At 33.9% G+C, this 20,595-nt stretch overlaps 3 protein-coding genes and 1 pseudogene across 4 annotated transcripts; 2 read left to right on the forward strand and 2 right to left on the reverse strand.

Moving 5' to 3' along the window:
- The first annotated feature begins 1,344 nt into the window (after window positions 1–1,344).
- Window positions 1,345–2,570, forward strand: LOC123229574 (UPF0098 protein TC_0109). The gene is made up of 2 exons (XM_044655491.1): window positions 1,345–2,314; window positions 2,410–2,570. Exons 1-2 carry the CDS (start codon window positions 1,889–1,891, stop codon window positions 2,482–2,484), a joined length of 501 nt encoding a protein of 166 aa, XP_044511426.1. The 5' UTR covers window positions 1,345–1,888; the 3' UTR covers window positions 2,485–2,570.
- Window positions 2,571–7,120: 4,550 nt separating this feature from the next.
- On the forward strand, window positions 7,121–9,595 carry LOC123222683 (annotated as a pseudogene).
- Window positions 9,596–9,703: 108 nt separating this feature from the next.
- Window positions 9,704–12,336, reverse strand: LOC123224160 (ammonium transporter 3 member 1-like). 2 transcript variants are annotated; one of them, XM_044647730.1, is made up of 4 exons: window positions 12,285–12,302; window positions 10,947–11,592; window positions 10,573–10,855; window positions 9,704–10,485 (listed from the first exon to the last, which is right to left on the reverse strand). In XM_044647730.1, the coding sequence occupies exons 2-4, from the start codon at window positions 11,547–11,549 to the stop codon at window positions 9,989–9,991; spliced, it is 1,383 nt and encodes a 460-aa protein (XP_044503665.1). In that variant the 5' UTR covers window positions 11,550–11,592; window positions 12,285–12,302; the 3' UTR covers window positions 9,704–9,988. The 2 variants fall into 2 exon arrangements, with proteins under 2 accessions (XP_044503665.1, XP_044503674.1); XM_044647739.1 differs by having other exon boundaries at window positions 10,947–12,336.
- A 227-nt stretch (window positions 12,337–12,563) lies between these two features.
- LOC123224173 lies at window positions 12,564–14,304 on the reverse strand. Its single transcript, XM_044647751.1, has 3 exons — window positions 13,694–14,304; window positions 13,334–13,593; window positions 12,564–12,931 (listed from the first exon to the last, which is right to left on the reverse strand). Exons 1-2 carry the CDS (start codon window positions 14,250–14,252, stop codon window positions 13,571–13,573), a joined length of 582 nt encoding a protein of 193 aa, XP_044503686.1. The 5' UTR covers window positions 14,253–14,304; the 3' UTR covers window positions 12,564–12,931; window positions 13,334–13,570.
- Between the last annotated feature and the right edge of the window lie 6,291 nt (window positions 14,305–20,595).

Here is a 20,595-nt window from a genome sequence, read left to right on the forward strand (position 1 = left end):
AATTTTAACGATCGATCATTTGAAAAAGCCAGATTCTTGAGCAATTTTAGCCGTATTGGGGCGTGTTATAGCTTTAATTTCATGCTCTCTCCGCACATGAAGATGTTGTCTGCTGATCAATCATGGTTAACTGATGAACCATTTCGACTAAATGAGACAACAAGGGCTAGCAATAGCACATGTGTGGCTCCGGTTTTTACGTTGGGTTGGTAGAACCCTAATTATTCTTACTTGTTGAGCTCAAAATTTACCTGCTTTACTTGTGTCTACTCAAATCCAACCTTCCCATGGCCAGCTTTCATCATACATCAGTCAATCTTCTCAACTCTGTCATGGTGTACGTACTACACAAATTATAATAAAAATCCCATAACTTGATGGGTTTTATTGCTTTATTAAAGGTATTGACTTGACTAGTTAACAAAACCCATATCAAAAGAAGATAAAACTACAACGTCTACAGTTTCGCTGGGACAGTCTACCTAATAGCTCTGGAAATTGATGTAAAATCACCCAAAATTACATAATTTAACTCTTTATATTGAAACCGTAGCAACTGTTATTACAATCACCAAGCTCTTTCTGAATTTCAGTGACCTGTTTCTTTCTTTGTACCAATCCATATTCAATATTTACTTAAGTAACAAACAAATTTATCTATTTCCAGTGTGAAATATGACTTTGGAGTTCAAAAAAAAAATATATATGAAATGACTAAACGGAGGAAGGCTTGTGGAGTTGGAAGCTTCAGGAGTGTTGACTGGGTGGTAAAAGTTCAGTTCGATTGGGACCAAATTAAAACTTATCTTATCAGCGGTTATGGCCACACAAATACGTAAAGTTTTTGAAGCTGGCAAATATGAGCAATATCAGACATAAATTGCAGCGGTTAACGACTGCCAAGTACTTAAATTATTCTTTCATTTTGCCTTTACGTGTTCCATGCAAAAAGAATTACAAGGTGACTTGTAGCCTAGCTCAAATAAAGGTTAATTCTAATTCAAACCGTGATAATGTTACGGAGTGAACTCGAATTAGCACATGAAAATGTGATAACCCTTTTTTAAACTAGTAATATTATATATCTATAAATACACAAACTCATATATAGTTAAATAATTTAATTATTTGTTTCATCTTTAATTTAAAATTATTTAGTCAAATAATAATAAATTAATCTATTTGTATATGAAACTAAGATAATGTTTGTATATGAGATATGTATTATTATTTTTAGAAAGATTTTAAATCAGCTGAGTTAGCCTTATCTTCTCATTGATCTTTCAAGATTTCGAGACATAGGAACCGCGCCTAAGGATTACTCGTAATTTACCCTCCATTGTTTTTCAACTTCTTCTTTCAAATGCCAAAAGCTTCTTCTTGTCTTTCCCTGCCTTTCACCAGTATACACAGTGGCAGCCCAAGGCAGTCAAAGGAGATCAATTGATCTTCCTTGATTTCAAAAAAAAAAAAAAGGCATAGTTTGATATATTTAGAACATCAATATAACATCCGAAAATAAATTGGCTTTCTTAAATTTAATCATTTCTTAATTGTTTCCTTGTAATTTATTTTTAAATCTGTTACAGAATATATAAGACTGAAATTAGATTCTCCGGTCACCGGCCATGATGACCGACACTTTCTTATCAATGCAGTGATCACAGAGCCCAATTATGCCCAGTTCATCATTATTACAGGCTGAATCCAATTGGACCCAATTGCTCACCTTTCTTCTGTCTAGAACGCTCCACAGTTGTCCACGTATTCCCACCCCTTCGCACCTTCTCTCCACAACGCTAATCTTCTCGCAGCACGTGTCACTCCATATCCCCCTTATAAGAAAAACAATCTCATTATTCGTCCAACGTGTCTGAATTTGTAAGAAATGGCCAGTGATGAGTTCAGATTGGTGTCTTCTCAAGTAAATAATGAAGGAAGGTTGCCAAGAAAGTACACAGGAGACGGACAAGGGGCAAAGAAGAATATATCGCCACCTCTAGAATGGTACAACATGCCACAAGGAACCAAGAGCCTGGCTCTGGTGGTAGAGGACGTGGATGCGCCGGATCCATGTGGGCCAATTGTACCGTGGACCCACTGGGTTGTGGTGAACATACCACCAACTTTGAACCGTCTTCCTGAAGGGTTCTCCGGGAAAGAAGAGGAGGTGGGTGGCGACTATGCCGGGATCAAAGAAGGTAACAATGATTGGAAGGTTCCTGGGTGGTGCGGACCCTCGTTGCAGAACCATGGCCACCGGTTAGAGTTCAAGCTGTACGCTTTGGATGATGAGATTAAACTTGGTAACAATGTACGAGGTGTATGTTTATGATGTAAATGTGATTTCAATTAGTGTTACTTTGACTGTGTTCATGGCTGTCTAATGGTGCTGGTTTTGTGTTGCAGGTGACGAAGGAGAAGCTGCCGGATGCAATTGAAGGGCATGTGTTGGGAGAAGCAGTCTTGACGGCCAACTTCTGAATATTATTGTAATCTTTTCAATATGTGGCCTGATATGATAAGCAACTCCTTTTACTAAAATTGGCCTTTGCCTATTTAATCTTCCATTCTTGATTGCTTTCTCTAATTGCCTTTTGAGTTCTTCATTCTCATATATCCGTCCATGGCCACCAAGTGATTCATTGAAGATATCGTTTGAACCCAACGAATACGAGCATAAACTTGGATTCCATATGAGCTATGTAACTCAAATTCAAGCTTATATAGAATAAATTGAGTTTGAGCTAAATATTGATTTTTTTTTTATATAAAACAAATGGATTTTAACAAATATAAATTTTCAAATTTAAATTAATTTGGATTGGATGAAAAATAAAATTGTTTTTTTTTAATTGAAATTAAGCCTCAACTCATTAATATAAAGGGAATTTTAAATATACTCTTTTATATTTAAGTTAATTTTGAATTGAGTTTTATTCGATTTAATAAATTTAACAGGTTTGAGATGAGTGAATAAGAATTAATTCAAAGTTTGATTTAAATCTATTGTATCAAACTCAAATCAACTTAAATAATAAATTATACATATAAGAATAAATAAGTCATTGAAAAAAAAAAACAATTATTGTTAAAAAAATAAAACTATAGTGAAAAATTGTTGAAGAAGCTTCAAATTCGAACCAAATTGTGGAATTAAAGTACATTTTAATTAGGGATCCCTTTAGATTTTAAAAAAATATTTGTGTAAAAGAATTTTATAATAACCAACCAATCATAAAATCTAATCGTATTATAACACAATCTAATGAAAAAAATGTGCCCATTAAACTTACATTAAACGATACCGTTCTAATAACAGAAATCTATCTTATCTTGTCTACCTTGCCACTTCACTACAGTGCTACGCTTCCAACAAATTTCGTATCCTAATAACCAACTAACCATTCCCTTCTATATTAAAATCACTTTGTTTATTCTCTCAAAAGTTAGAACCCTCCTCTTTCAATTTATCTTATTAGTACATTTGGTAACTGTTTAGAGATTTAACTTAACTATAAATTGCTTTTTATTTCTAGTTTTAGAGAATGAAGAATGCAAACACTAATAACAAACAGTCGGAATAAAGGATGAGACCAGGTGGCATGCTCGTTCAAAGAAGAGACAAAGATGAACTGTTGGAATAAAGTAATCAAATATGGACAGATGAAGAGAATTCAAAATAAAATAGTGTCTCAAGAATTTTATCACATAATTTATAGGCAAAAAAATGAACTAAGAACAAGATACAGAGAAAAAAAATACAGTTTTAATTCTACTATTAAATCTATCAACAAGACATATATATATAGACAAACAAATAAGAAAAAAAATATCATTTATAATTTAGTGGCTGCTAATTGCACCCATTAACAATACTATTAACTTAAAGATCATAATAAATTCAACCCACTAACCATACCCATTAAGTTAAAGGTTAGAAGAAATTTTATCTACTAACAATACCCATTAAACTAAATACTATGACACATTTAACTAACCCAAACCACAAATAAAAATTAGCTTTGCATCAGTTTCTTAACATCCCCCCTTGATGCAAAGTTAGCAACTCCAAGTGATGATCAAAACTTCACAAATTTGGAATAACCAAGTCCTTTAGTAAAACCATCAGCCACTTGAGCATTTGTTTAGCAGTACTTCAGCATAATCAACCCTTATACCATAAAATCTCGAAAAAAGTGATGACGAAGCTTGATATGTTTTGTTCTTCTGTGAAACACTAGGTTCTTGATAATTGAGATTGTTGTTTTGTTATCACAAAAAATCTCTATAGCTTTTGCTTGAAGTTAGTGTAAATCTTCCATAATCCTCCACATCCAAATTGCTTAATAAGCAGTTGAGGTTGTAGTAATATACACAGCTTCTAAAGATGATAATGTTGAGTTTGCTTGCTTCTTTGAGCTTCAGACACTATTCCTGAGCCAAAATTAAAAAAAAAGCAACTTGTACTCTTTTTATCATCTACAAAACTTACCTAATCACTGTCAATGAAATCAAATAATTTAAAGTTAGGAATTAGTTTATACCAAATTCCAAAATTGTTTGTAGCCCAAATGTAACGAAGAATTCACTTTGCTGCCTCAAGATGATGTAAGAAGAGATTATACATAAACCTTGAGACTAAACTGATTGGAAACATGATATCTAGATGGATATGAGTTAGATACATCAACCCTTCAACTAAACTTGTGAAATACTTCTCATTGGCCCTAGAGGTTCCATCATTCATTGTCAACTTCTCATTTGTGTTCATGACAGTAGAAGACATTTTACAATTCTGCATATTAAACTTTAACAAATATAAAACATATTTTTCTTGTGAAACAAAAATACCATAATCAATTTGGTAAATTTGCAACCCAAGAAAATAATACAACAACCCTAAGTCTGGCATTTCAAATTCATTAGTCAAGCTATTCTTGAATTCCCTAATAAGAACTTCAGAAGAACTAGAATAAATAATGTCATCAACATAAACACAAACAATGAGAATATCGTCTTCTTTTTCCTTCACATGCAAAGTAGGTTCACTGTTACTATAATAAAAAACTATTATCATTCAAATAAGAATCAAACATACTATATCATGCTCGTGGTGCTTGCTTGAGCCTATAAAGGGTCTTTTTGAGCTTGTACACCTTATCTTCTTTGTTTTCAACAACAAAACCTTGTGGTTGCTCAACATAAACATCTTCAGCCAAGTAACCATTTAAAAAGATAGATTTACATCAAATTGAAATATTTTTCACTTCATATAAGTTGTCAATGTTAAGATCAATCTTACAACTTCAAATTTAGCAACAGAAGAGAAGGTTTCAAAGAAATCTTTGCCATACTTTTGCATATATCCTTTAGCCACCAGTCTTGTCTTATGCTTTTGCACACTTTCATTTGTATGATACTTCACTTTGTAGATTCACTTCACACCAATTGCTTTTTTTCCCTTTGGCAAATTAACTAGCTCTCAAGTGTTATTTTTTTCAATAGAAGTTATTTCCTTCTTTATTGGTATCTCCCAATCATCCTTTCCACATGTTTCATCAAAACTCAAAGGTTTTGTCACTAAAAGAACAAATGTATTAGAGTCATAAACATTTTCCCAAGGTTTTACCTTTCTTGGAAGAACTCCAAACATGGTTCTAGTAGTTATTCTTAATGGTTGAGGAATTGGAGAAGTTTGTAGCAACAACCTTGGAGATTTAAGTGTTGGAGAATCTTCTTGTGTCACTTCATTCTCTTCATCATATAACCCTTTTGACTCATTTTCTTCACATGAAAGGTGCTAGATTTTTTCTACATTCCACTCCCAAAAACTATTCTCATAAAAAATAGCACTCTTCAAATGATTAGCTTTTTGATCCTTGCCAGAAATCTCTATCTTCATCTAAAAGGCTTATTCTATGCTCTTCTCTTCAGACATGTTTATCCTCTCTTCATATACTAAGAGTGAGCCCATTAGTTTATTAAGAGAATAAGTAGAAAAATGTTTTGACTCCTCAACAACAACAATAACATGATTAAATTCAGAAGGTAAACTTCTCAAAACTTTTTCTACTATTGTTTGATAGTTAATTTGTTCTTCATAAGTTTTCATTTGATTCATAGTGACAGAAACTTTACCAATATAATCTTGAACAGACTTTATTACCTTTTATACACATATTCTCAAATTCTCTACGAAGAGTTTGGAGTTTTATAACAGTTACCTTATTATCTCTATGAGACTCTTTATGCAGAATAATCTAAGCTTTAATTGTTTTTGTCGTATTAGCAATATAAGAGAAAATTGAGTCTATCATTGCTTGCTGCAATATGAGCAACACCTTCATATTCTTCTTCCACCATTCTCTCATCTTTGCCTCTCTTTCAAGTCTACTAGATTTTGTATTCTTATTTTCTATAAGATCCCACAACTCTTGGGCAATGAAAAACGTCTTCATCTTTATGCTCCAAAAAGCATAATTTTCTCCATTGAAGATGAACACTAACGTTTAAAAAACATTCAGAGTATTCACACCGTTGGACATGATGAATACAAGGCTCTTCACTTGCTTCAATAATAATCTCAATCACACAATATGCCTACTCTAATCGGAACTTTGCTCTAATACCACAAGTGTTGGAATAAAGTAATCAAATATGGGTAGATGAAGAGAATTCAGAGTAAAAATAGTGTCATAGAAATTTTATCACACAATTTGTAGACAAAAAAATAAACTAAGAACAAGATACAGAGAAAAAAATGCAGCTTTAATTTCACTATTAAATCTGTCAACAAGACATAGATATATAGACAAACAAATGAGAAAAAAAATCACTTTATGATTTAGTGGCTACTAATTACACTCACTAGCAAGACCCACTAACAACATCATTAAGTTAATGATTAAAATAAATTCAATCTACTAACAACAACCATTAAACTAAAGATTAGAATAGATTTATTCCACTAACAATACCTATTAAACCAAATACAGGACACATTTAACTAACCCAAGCCACAAATAAAAATTAACTTTGCTTTATTTTTTTCACATGAATATGGTCATCATCAAGACGTTGATGTTACTTCACATGGCCCCATGAATGATCGAGATCAATGTCGTTCATAATAACTTGCAGCATAACGTTCATGTCCTTGTTGAATCCACTTTCAGTAATTTTTTTAAGTTCTCTAATTTTCAGGAAGTTGGCATATCATGTTGACAGGGATTTTGAAGAGTGTTATTGTGGAGAAAGTAGGATTAGATTTGGAGCCTTAACAGCGAAAGATTTTGTTTATGGGAAAAGAAAGATAAGGCAGTGAACATTTGCATATGTGTGGTGTGAAAGAGAAAAAGCCTTAAAGGTTTGAGGACAGTAAAGAGATGAGAAAGGCTCTCCAATCTGTTGCTGGAGTTAGAGCAGAGATTGATAAGCTATCAGAAAGGTTAAATTTTTTTGTGTATATAATGAATGACTATATGAAATTTCTTACAGGCTATTCATAAAATTTTAATTTTTAGAAGTCATCTAAGTTAAGTTCACTCAATCTTCAATCGGATATTTTTTTTTTTCTAATTGTAGGTCAGTGCATTGGAAGTGGATGTGAATTGGGGGACCAAGCTGCTGTTGAGGAATTTGATATGACTGCAGGTTAACTAATGAAAGAGTTGCTGAAATTGGATTCTATTGAGGCTGAAGGTGAAGCGAGAATGTGGCAGAAGGTTGAGGTTAGTATTTTATAGCATCCATTTCACATATTCTATGATATAACCATTAGACAGACTTGAAGGATTGATGTTGGTATTGCTGTATGTTTCGTGTTCTATATATAAGTTGTTCAGTCATCTCATTTGTTGCCTATCAATGCTAGTGACTATTCTCAATTGATTTATTGAAATATCAGTATCTTCTAGAATATGCATTAGTTTTTTTGGCATACTTGGTAGGAAATACAATTCTTACCAAGGAATCTAAAAGGAAAAAGAGAATTCCAGGATAGTTTTTGAAATTGGGATTAGTGGTGGAGGATGTGGGATTGGTGAAGGATTAAATATAATTCTATTAGATATGGGATCTTTTCCAACTTTTGAAGATTGAGATTGGTGGTGGAGGATGTGATCATGACTAGAAGAAATATAGTACTACAGGTACTATTCTAAATTATGAACTTGGCTATCCTAATGGCAGTGTTTGATATGTCATGCATACTGATGTCCATTCACATTACAATGAATACATGAGAGTTAAGTGCTCTGCCCTATGCCTTTGACAATTCAAGGATGCTTTATGTATAGAAAGAGCTTTTGGGATTTGATTGTCTAACTGATCTAGCTGATGACTGTGAGTGACATTTGATGCAGTTGAGGGTTCTTTGGCACGATAAACATGGTTCCGGTGTATTGGTTAACCAATTTATGCAACTCAATCCAAAAGTCTTCTCTTCAAGATACTCAATAGCGGAATTTGTCTGTGTGATGCTTTCGGAATTTATTATTGTAAGTTGTTATCTAGTGTTGGAACCTTTAGTTTCACTGCTATCACTGAAACCTGGTAGAGTAGTGGTTATGATCTTATCCTTTGTTTCGGCAAAAAGTAAATTTGGAAAGAATGGAGATTTTCAATTTCATAGTTGTAACATAATAGTAGATGTCCTAGAGAGCATGCATACTTGCCCATGCTTGGTAAATTTAATAAGAAAATGCATCTTCAGTTTAGCTGTGATTACACCATTTTCCTTTTCTGGATCAACCTAAACCTGGAAGAGCATAGATGAAAAGTCATCATTATGTTCAGTTTAGGACATAGTTTATGATTTATGTATTCTTTTATGTGAATCACCTTCTACAAGATGATGCTCACTTCTATGGCCTAAATTGTGACATACAAGAATAAAACGGATAGATGGATTTTCTATTTGCATTGATAATCCTCACTATGTTCAACTTAGGATATGGTTTTGCCTATAGTCTTTCATAACTTATGTGTTCTTTGACGTATTCTCTGATGTGATTTAGCTTTCTATGAGATGTTGTTCCCTTCCATGTCCTAAATTGTGACATAGAAGTATTAAACTGGGTGGATGGATTTTTTATTCGCATTTGAATGAGTATTTTGACATGAGCTGAATATTAATGTAACAACTGTCTTCCATTTCATAAAATATTAAACTTTTAGAGGTTAGTATCATCATTTACATTATGCCAATTCCTGAAGAGTAAGAGTTTTCTGCAACCAGTATATGTTTATGTAACTTTATATAACTGAACCAGTATCTGTTCAAGCTTCACAAAATTATGTATAACCATTTTGCAAGTTATGTTATATTTCATTAAATGGTGGTGCTTCAACTTATTGCTCCATCGAACAGGTGCATCGCACTCAAAAGTTCCATGAGACAATGGACAATCTCAAAGCAGAAATTTTAACCCATTTAGCAACAATAGCAATATTGTCACTGTGACAAGCCAAAGGGAGACCAGTGACTCTGGAGTGAGAAGCTTGAACTCCTCCTCCAAGACCATCCTCAACTGCCATAAATCAGGACTGGGGACAAAGTGTACACCTTGTTGTTTTGGTCTATGGAACATAGCTTGACATATAATAATATCAGGCGGGGTACCTTTTTTAATGGTTTCTGTGCCCCATTTAAATGTTAAGCTCCTGTTTGAATTAGAGACCTTATAATTGTAAAGAGAACTGAAGACAATGATAATTTGTATTCTTTGATTTTAATTTATAATAATATTACATGATCTTATGTTACATTGTGGTGTCATGTTCCATTGTGGCATTTAATTCTTAAACAATAAAACAATGTACACTCATAATAAGAATATATTACATCACTTAGTACATGGTGAAATGTCGTCATTAATACTTAAATTGATACTCATTATAAATGTATATTGTATCACTCATTCTTAAATGTGCCACTATCTTGCTTGATTGTTGAAGGATACTTGTATGTGTTTTCTCGTTAAGATTATGCTAGGGGACCAGACATCTCTACAGCACCCTTACTCCCATTATTATGTGTAGGTATTTCCATCTGTCCTTGCCCAGCTGGAGCATAGGCTACTTCTCCATGGACTGCAGCGTCCCCTATCTGGAGCTCTCTGTCAGTCATTCTTAGGGGTGTTATTACTTTGATTATCTGGAGAATGATGGATGTAACAACTACGTTCCAACCTATTACAAAGCATGCTCCCACCAACTGCTTCAGAAATTGCATTCCACTTCCATAGAAGGCACCCTTTGAGTTGGGCACTGCCAGGAACATGCTGCTGAGACTTGGATGAGCAAAGAGTCCGGTAAGAGCTCCACCCAAGGTTCCAGCAACACCGTGGGTATGTAATACATCAAGGGTGTCATCAACCTGTTTCAGCACTTGCAGCTTCTCCTTCAAACAAGTCACGGTATACCAAGGAATGCTTCCTGAAGCTATGCCCATTACCAGTGCAGCCCATCCCTGAACAAGACCTGTGTGGGATATATGGTTGTGAATTAGCGAAGATGATGTTTGTCTCTGAGATTTCAGGTTTAGTTTTTCAGATTAAGGAATCTTACCTGCAGCAGGAGTGATGCAAACCAACCCAGTAATCATTCCCTGAATGGCTCCGAATATTGAGGGTTTCTTGAAGACTGCATCCAAGCAAATCCACACAAGGAGACTGGTGGCAGCACAGATGTGAGTGTTAAGAACTCCAACTGAGGAATCTATGTTGGCAGAGAAAGGATCTCCTCCATTGAAACCAGTCCAGCCCATCCAAAGAATACCAGCTCCAGCCAAAGCCAGCGGGAGATTATTGGGTTGAAAGTCTTCCTTGTCTTCCTTTAATCTTGGTCCCACCTATAGGAGAAACAGAGCAGATCGGATTATAATGATATCAGAGTTTGCAATATACAAAATGCATTGAACTTGCTAAGAAAAGAGGCCCAACCCAGTAAGCTGCTGTGAATCCTGCTGCTCCAGATGCTAAATGGACAACATAACCACCTGAATAATCCATGATTCCCCATTGGAAAAGGAAACCTCCACCCCATATGCTGAATGCCACAACACTGTAAGAGAAAGTGATCCACAATGGTACAAACAGTGCCCAAGCTTTTATGCTCATCCGCCCCAGAACGGAACCAGCAAGGAGCACAACAGTTACTGCTGCAAAGGCATACTGGAAAAAGACCATAACAGCCATGGGGTAGAGTGGTTGTATCGCTGCAGTTATGTTTTTGTATTTTGTTGCTGGGAGGAAAGCTTGCAGGATCAGGAAGTCCTGTGAAGCAGCAAGGCCAGCTTTGCCCCAGAATGGCAGAAGTTGATGACCAAATGACATTTTGTAGGCCCAGAGGATCCAGCAAGGCATAACAGCCGCAAAGGCATAGAGTGCCATGAAGGATGAGTTGATAACCCATTTCCTCTTAACAAGACCTGCATAAAGTATCACAAGCCCGGGCATCCCTTGCATGCCAACCAGAGCTGCAGATACCATCTGCCATGCATTATCACCCTTGTTTAGCCAGTCAGGTACGGCTGCAGCTGCCATTATTGCTTCTGAGGCTCAGCGACTTGCTCCAAATTCTTCACAGCTTCAATACAAGGACCTTATTATATAGAGTTCAGAACTAAAATGCTTGGTCAAAGATGCCTATAAATACTCTAATTTACACCTGTTCTCACAGGAAGACCTCGGAGGATGATTACTATTGTTGAAGTCTAGGTTGGCACAGTATCCCTTTATAGTCAATTAGTTAGCCTATTGTTATGCAGAATGCAGTTTTTCCAACTTGGCTTGATTCCATGAGATTCGTGGCGAATGCCAGATCTCAAATCAAGGAAAGAATACTAGAGGCTCATTAATGATGATTGGCCCTGTCTGCGGAAAACTTGTTACATAAAACAATAGGATTCTATTCAGGATGAGACTTTACATAAATTTCCAACCCAGCTGGGGATGACAGTGATATTTTAATGTCAATGTTGATTGTTTATGTTTTGACTTGAAAATGTCTTAGATGTCGCCATATTTTTTGGTGCATTTGAATGCATTGGTAGCAGCATCTCTGGCTATAATTAAAAATTATAAATGGGATAATGAAGTGTAAAATGATTGCTAGACGCCAGTTGTTCAAGATTTCAAACCTTATCTCCAAGATAAATATACAGGCTTGCTTAAAGTGGGAGTTTACTCTCAAGGCAAATTAATTGCAGATCTACATGAAGTGTGCTTGTGAAGTTTCCCAGCCGAAGCAGAAATGTTTTTTAAAGCAGGCAAGCTTACCTCATTCTTGGTGCTTGGCCTTAAAGCATGGTGGCCGCAAAATTAATCTAAACCTGAAAAATCTGCAGTCAGTTTTTCAAAAATAACAGAAACAACACAGTTGTTTTTTTACTATTAATTTATTCATTATGAAAATGGGTGATTGTGAAGTTGGAACAGAGTGAAAAAATAAACATCATTTTTCAGTTTGTGATAAAAATTTCAATATTATTAATTGATTGAAATATTATTCTCTTCTTTCTCTATTTAATTAATAAAATATATCTATTGTTTTCGGGATTGACAATTAACAAATTAATTATATAATGGCGAATCCCTTGACTTTCTCAACCGATATTTCCGGTGAGAAGATTCAAAGTCACGACTCGCAAGCACGTTTTTGCATTTAATTTTCTGACAACAGAATCCGTTGAAACTATACCAAAATTATATTAAATCGCCCCGCAAATTAATGTAGTGTGATGGTGCTATGCCTTCTGCACATGAAGAAGATGAAGTCAATGCATGCCTCTTCTCTGTTGCTCATCACCCATTTGATTCAGTAGTTGCCCTTGCCCTCCAACCACTCCCTCCGTAAAATGCACCTCTTGTGGGCTCTGGTAGAATGAGCCTGCAGAGTTCTGAAACACACCTAGAGTACCATCCATCTGAAAAAAGAAAAAAAAGATTTCACCGTCTCTCATATTGCTAAGGAGTTGAGTCGCACCTACTCAAGAGTAAGTTTGACATTGCCTGTTTGAATGGATGGAGCAAAAGTTGTATGGTATTTCAGGTCAATAAATGAAATCTTTATAAAAGATCGAATTTATTTTTATAAATAAACTGAATTGAACTAATTTTAATATTTAAATTCGAGCCAACTTAAATAAAATTCAAAATTAAATTTTCCCATCTGAATTCACAAAGTAACTCATGAACACCCAAGGAATGATTCATGATAGCATTCTCATTACTATAGCCGCCAACGATTGCACCATCCGTATCCCAAACTCAAGTAATTACATCGATAATTCATTTAAGTGATGAAATTTTAATGTTGAAATACATACCTGCTTTGTAGTAATGCAAACGAGTCCAGTCATCATGCCTTGAACGGCTTCTATCAGGGAAGGCTTGCCAAAGTAGACGACATCAAGAGTTGTCCACACGAGAAGGCTCTTGGCGGCACATACATTTGTGTTTCACACTGCTAATGACAAGTCAATGTTGGCGGTATATCGAGCCCCACCGTTGAAACCTGACCCGCAAGCATCAGTAGAACATTGCTGGGAGGAAACCTCTCCTTGTCATTCTTTAGCCTTTGCCTGACCTGTTTCATACATTCACAAACAAAATCTTCTCATCAGCTCAGGGTTTCAGTAATCAAACAACGGAAATTTAAAACTTGATTTCTTTTTCATTTTACTCACCCAACAGGCTGTAGATAAGCCATAGAGGCACAAACGCTAACCACGCCTTGATATTCATGCGGCCAAGAACCGACCCAGCTAACAAATAAAGCGTAACAGCGGCAAAAGTGAATTGTAAATACACGAGCGAGGTCATGGGATAGAAAGGTTCAGTCACCTCAGTTTGGCCCCGATATGTATGGGAGCTTTCCGGGACTCTGGCTTGGTTAAGTAAGTAGTTTTGGCCGAAAGCTGGCGCAGCCTTGCCCCCAAAAGGGAGTAGTTGGTCACCAAACGCCATGCGGTAGCCTACAAGACTAGGCAAATGAGAACGGTTGCGAAGGCATAGACGGCCATAAAGGCAGACTTCACAACCCACTTCATTTTGACAACCCTGGCGTAAAAATAACGAGACCAGGCAAATTGAAATTGTCAACCTCAAGCCTAGCTTCACTTTCTCAGTGCTTGTATGTATGATTGGGCTCATACACCCAAACATTACCATTCCCATCTTATCTGTGCTGTTTTGGATCCTAGCAAACGAGTCTGTTGATAGATTGTCTCCCATGCCAAAGCCCATCTAAGCGCTTCATTAAGACATGGATGTGAGGTGAGCAGAGTTTGAATAAGAGCCCATTCTAACTTAATTTGAATCAAAAGGCCAATGACTTATTCAACCCCAAGTTTTGATGAACTTTGCAAAGTTAACTACGAGATTTAAAAAACCTAAAATTCTATGTATAGACCAATTATGGTTAAAATTTTTTGTTAGAGGTAAGGATAAAATCATTATTTTGTTAATAATATTAAAAATATATAAAATTCATTATATTTTTCCTTTAAGTTTTAAAAATTAACAACTTCACATCTGCTTAAAGTTTTTAACTTTCAAAAGTCATAATTTTCCCACAAAATTTGGTTTTTTTTTTGCCCTTCCAACCATCATCTCCGATGCTGACAACCTCTTTTTTCCACCCTAAAATATTGGTCGATGCATGAGGGGGCATGATGACCTCTCCTTTTCAAATTTCTTCATCAGAGATAAAAAGATCTTTGTCTCTTCGTCAGAGATGAAGAGATCTCTAAATCTCTTAGTCTTTGGCCAATGTTTTAGGATGGAGAGAGGAGGTTGTTGGTGTTGAATATGGTGGTAAGAGAGGAAAAGAAAAAAAAACCTAATTTTAGGGAGAAAAATATGACTTTTCAAAGTTAGGAAACTTTAGGTAGGGGTGAAATAATTGTTTTTAAAACTTGGGGGGAAATTGAATGAATTTTGTATCTTTTTAATATTATTAGTAAAATAACGATTTTACTTCTGTTTCTAATAGAAAATTTTAATTCCAATTAACTCATAACTAAAATTTTAGGTATTTTTAAATCTCGTGAGTATGACATTGAGAATATATCAAAACTTGGAGATGAAATAGTCCTTTGGCCGAATCAGAATGGTCAACCAGAGTTTAATTGATAAAAAATAAAAAAGGCCAAAAAAAAAAAAAGAAAGAAAAGGTCTCCAGAAAAGAGAAAAACCATAGACCATAAGTTTTAGTACAACATCACAACAATGCGGCACAAATAGTGTCCACATTTTTTTTTTTTAACACGAAATTAATCGTTAGAAATAAATATTAAACTGTATTGTTTTTTTTAACCAACAACTCTTATTTAGTCTAAGCAAATGAACCAAGTATGTGAAAACAACCAATAATCTCCCAGGACGGTGAACATTATTGTGGGTTTCAACATTTTGATGTGGAGTCACATCTTCAAGCTTCCGTTTAGAATCTTGCTTGCCACCATATTTTTACACAATGTGACACTCTTACTTTGTCCACGGCCTAACCGACACTGCTCTTGTCACCACGTTTCCTTCAATTATCTCCTCAAGAAAAAATTTGAAACGGGAAGAAAACAGAAACTTCATCAGAATTATATATAATACATGAAGAACAATTCCATTTTGGATCTATTTTAGGGTCAAAACTGGGTTAAATTTACAGGTGTGATGTCCCTGAGAATAATTATATTTAATAAAATGTAAAATCTTATAGAAACCACGTATAGGAGGAAATAAATAAAGATTTATATTTAATATCTATCTATTTATCTTGAATCTCACAATTCACTTTTTTATATATTTTAAAAATCATTTTTTTTCAATTTTGATAATTATAATTGTCATATAATTACTATACTTACAGACACATCAAAATCATGACGACAATTACTTGGGAAGAACGTTTGGATTGTAGACCCAACACTATACTATTTTGTAATGGAATCTTAATTACTGGGCCACAAAATTTGTTGGGGGGGCCGCTTGTATTTTGTTTTGTATGTTGAAGATTGCATTCGTTAGAATTGTTGTTACCTTGGGAATATGAATCATACAGTTCTTTTGGTTCAATCACATATTCCAATCATGACCTAAATTATTAATAATATTTAGGAAAATCCAGCAACAATTGAAAAACCTCCTCCTCCTTATTAGACTCACAAATACAACACTGAAAAAGCAACAATAATGTGGTGAAAAGGCAACAATTATGTGTGTAATAAATATGCAACGATTAGTTAAGCCACCTATTTGTGAATCAAATTAAAATATTGCCATTCGATCATTCACTAAAAAAGATAAATCTTTGTAATATATTATTGAATCATGATATCATATTCTATTTTATTTTATCAAGATATTATAATCAATAACTTCTTAATAGATAATTAGATTTGATGTATTAAAATTTAAGATAAATCTTTTATGTAATTTTCTAATTGAACTTTACTTTTTATCATATAAATAAAAGATTGTACATGCTTAAAAGAGCCCCAATGAGAACTCCTTTGAAAGCTTTATTTTTTTTTTTTTTTTTCATTTATTATATTATATATATATATATATCAAAACTGTAATATTTTAGTCTAAGAATCTAATTTATTATTAAAATATTATATATTTTTTATACAAAATTTATCATGAACCTATATGCTTACATATCCGTAATAATACTTTTTGGGTTTTGTAGATAGGAGTATTGTATAAAGATATTAAAATAATACTCAAAAATATAAAAAAGAGGATATAAACCGACTAAATAGAACGTGTAAGTAACCACTTTAAAAATAATATCTTCGTCATCTTTTTGCTTATTAATTGTTGTTATTTAGGCACCACCACACAGTCAATTCCAATCATTTTCATCCTCTTGAATAAGATTCCAACTCAATGATGTCTAAATAAAATCAATCATTTCGATTATTAATAAATCATACGGTAATGTCTATACAGCAATACGTGGCTAATGTTAATTGGCTGGTCTCATTAACAACTTCAGAACGATGATGTAACGTGGCCATATATAATTGTCACCTTATCTCTACGATTTCTAAGTAGAGGTCGCCAGCCCTGCCATCCAATACAGATATTTGTTTACCCATTACTCGGTGACCTTCCCAATCACAAAGCTGCCTGCTTCAAGACTGCGACACATTTTAATTCTCAAAATCAAATTGCCATATAAGAAAATGACATCCTATATGTATCATCAATCAACCATGAAAGTCACAGCTTCCCTTTGATGCTTGTCCAACAGTCGATAAAGACCCCACGCTTCCGTGCAGAAATTTGGCACCATTTCTGTCAATCACAAGCCTCCAATTGTACTGTTTGCTTTAGACATTATTGGTTTTGCATTTATCAAGGTTTTGATCGATGAATATTCTCAGTGTGATAATTTTGGTTTCTGGGTTCGTTTACATGGCTAGTAGTAGTTCAGTTACAGCTTCCATGTCGCCTGGCGATAGTTCTGATTATCAGAAAGATGGAGTTCTCTTTTCCAATGACCGGAACTTTGCTGTACATGGTGAGATCGTGATGCTGATATTTCTTCTCCTTTTTGTCATCTTTTTTGTATTTTTACTGGCTTCTCTTTATCTAAAGAAGCGTTCCAATGGAGCTCATGATCGCACAAAGCATTGCTCACTGGAACAAATGTTTCCGAGAAATCTCCCATTTGAGCAGTAGATCAATTACTGCATTCATGTATCCATTTTCATGCGCCAGATTCCTTTTGTATAAACACAACATGCACTGCTGTGTTTTTTTATGTTGTGCTTGTGCCCTTTGTCTTAATGGTTCTTCGTCTTATTGATTAATAAGAGTTTACAGCTGAATTACATGAGATTTTGATCTTCTTATTTGCGGATAATACTTACTATTAGAAAATCAAGTTCAGACAACCGTTATATTATATTTCCTTCATTTTTTTCTTTCCAATGTGATAGATAATTGCATATCCTAACACTTCCATCTAAATTTGAGCCTAGCTCTTCTTGGTGTGACTCACCTACCTATAGGTTTTAACTCATGGGTAGAATTTCTTTGAGTTCATCAACCCACTATTAAGAGATGATAATTCAACCATCCAATTTGAGTTTGTAGTCTACTCATACCCAAACAAGGAGAAGATTTATCAATACAAATGTAGACGAAATTAGTAAATTTTTTGTCGTGGGGGAAAAAGATAGGTAATCCTCCTCTCTCCTCCTCAACTTGTTTACTATCCCATATATCACTTTAAACCCTTAAAAAATAGATAACCCCACTAATATGTCTTGCATCTAATGCATATTTAATTATTTTTATTATAGAGATGACAAGAAAGGAAAGGAAATGAGAGAGAAGAATTTTCTTCGTTGGGATGGGTGAGGGGGAGGGCAAGGAAATTTTTCCCATGAGTAGAAGATGAAGATTTCTCATCATTTCTACATCAATGAGACAATAATAATAAAGATGATAGAAATTAGAGTATTCAGTCTTATTCTATCTTTGTCATTTCAATCTACTATGCTTAAACGGATTTGAATCAATAAACTCTCATACCATAATAAAAAAATTTTGGACCCTTTAAATTTAAAAGTGTTGATCAATCTCTTTATTAATTATAAATTTAAAAATATTTTGAGTTACAATTGCCAAAACGATTTAAATTAATATCGTCTCTAATCATATTTTACTTTTTGGACACTCATATAATATTGAAAGCAAATGGAAATTAATCCAACATTATGCCTTTGTTGCGTAGCTGTTAATGTCATCTTATCTTGATGATTGCATGAAGTTTGTTTTTGTTCATAGTGGGCAAAACCATTCGGATAGTGACTGTTAATACGAAGAGGAACGAGGACCGTCCAAATGTTGCCCTCTAATTGAATCAGAATTTCTATTAGAATAAATGTTACACGCTTAAACAATAAAACGAATGAAACTGAGTGGCACAGGAATAAAGCTCTTCCTCTTCCAATGGGATTTTGTCATTTTTCCACATAAAAGTTGAGAAGATAGATGTTGTCTTATAATACTTTAGTTACTTACATACGCAATGATTTTACTGCTTTCAATCATGTATTTGCTTTAAAATTCTTAACTCTGATTTGAAAGAACCAGTTTAAAATTGATTTAAAAATAATTTAAATTTGATATAAATTTATTCAAACTTATATGTTTGAATTAATTTTAATTTAACTTACTTGATTTACATGTTAACAATCAAGAAGCTTTGAAAATTTAAATATGTTCACCCCCAATACCATTTGAAAACCATTTAAAGGATTATTTTTCACTCAAGATTTAGTCCATTCTTAAAATACACTTTTAACATTTAAAAAATCTAAATACTCACTTATAAATTAATTTTTATTAGATTTTTTGATAAAAACAAGAGTAAAATTATCATTTCACTTCTACATTAAAAAATATATAATTTTATCTGATTTTTTTAAGGTTTAGAAAAGTTATATTTTAACTGTATCCTCAACTTTGAAAATATAATAATTTACCCCCAAGCCCCTAGGATTTTATTCTCCCTAACGATAGTGGTGACTGCCATTCTCCTATCTTCTCTCTCTGTCACTGTCGACAATGCCCATGATCGATGAAGAAGCACTAGTGTGACGAATCGAAGAAAATTGGTGTGACCATTCTCCATGAATTGACGACAAAGTTTAACATGTTTTTCATCGAATCAACTCCAAACGAAGCTTCTGTCATGTAATTCGTCTTAGTTTGAAGCTGAATAGACAAAAAATGAAGCCGATGTTGGAGAAGTCGCAAAAAACTAATCATGACTAGAGAAGCCAAACTTGTTTTCTTCTATTCATCTTGTTGATGCTTCTTCATCGATCGTGAAACATCATTGGCTGTGGCAGAGAGAAGAGAGGAGAATGGTAGTCATCGCCGTCATCATCCCTATCATTAGAAAAAAAATAAAACCCTAAGGGCTTAGGATGAAATGTCACTTTTTCAAAGTTAAGATCATGTGAAATATAACTTTTCAATATTTAAAAAAAAAAAAATAAATAAATTATATATTTTTTAATATAAAAAATAAAATAACTATTTTATGTTTGTTTCTAATAAAAAATTTTAATAAATAAATATTAAGATTTTTTAAACATCATAATATGCCTTTTGAAAATAAGTCCAGTCTTAGGTGAAAAATAGTCCGTTAGCCTTTCAAAAAATCGCGAGTATGTTTTACTTTATTATATCTGACGAAGTCCATTCATAAGTCCTAACTGCGAAAAAAAAGAAAAAGGGTAATTAAAACTGCAAAAATTGTGCTAAGCATTTACATGGTAGTATATTCAATAACCCACCAGTTTCCCGACTAGCTCAGTCGGTAGTGTGCAAGGTTCTCAGCCTTGTGGTCATGGGCTTTAGCCCAACAACGAGAGGCAAATTTTAATAATTTAATTATACAGTAGTTTTGGCATTCAATCTACCCTGAGAAAATAAAAAAATTCATTTACACCCTTATTACCATTTAACTTAGAGGGTATATATTTATCTCATTTTTAAGGTTTTATAATATTTTATTCGAATCAAACTATGAGTCTATAAATTTATTAAGCCAACAACAAGA

The sequence above is a fragment of the Mangifera indica genome, chromosome 1 (assembly GCF_011075055.1).
Source record: "Mangifera indica cultivar Alphonso chromosome 1, CATAS_Mindica_2.1, whole genome shotgun sequence".
NCBI lineage: Eukaryota > Viridiplantae > Streptophyta > Magnoliopsida > Sapindales > Anacardiaceae > Mangifera > Mangifera indica.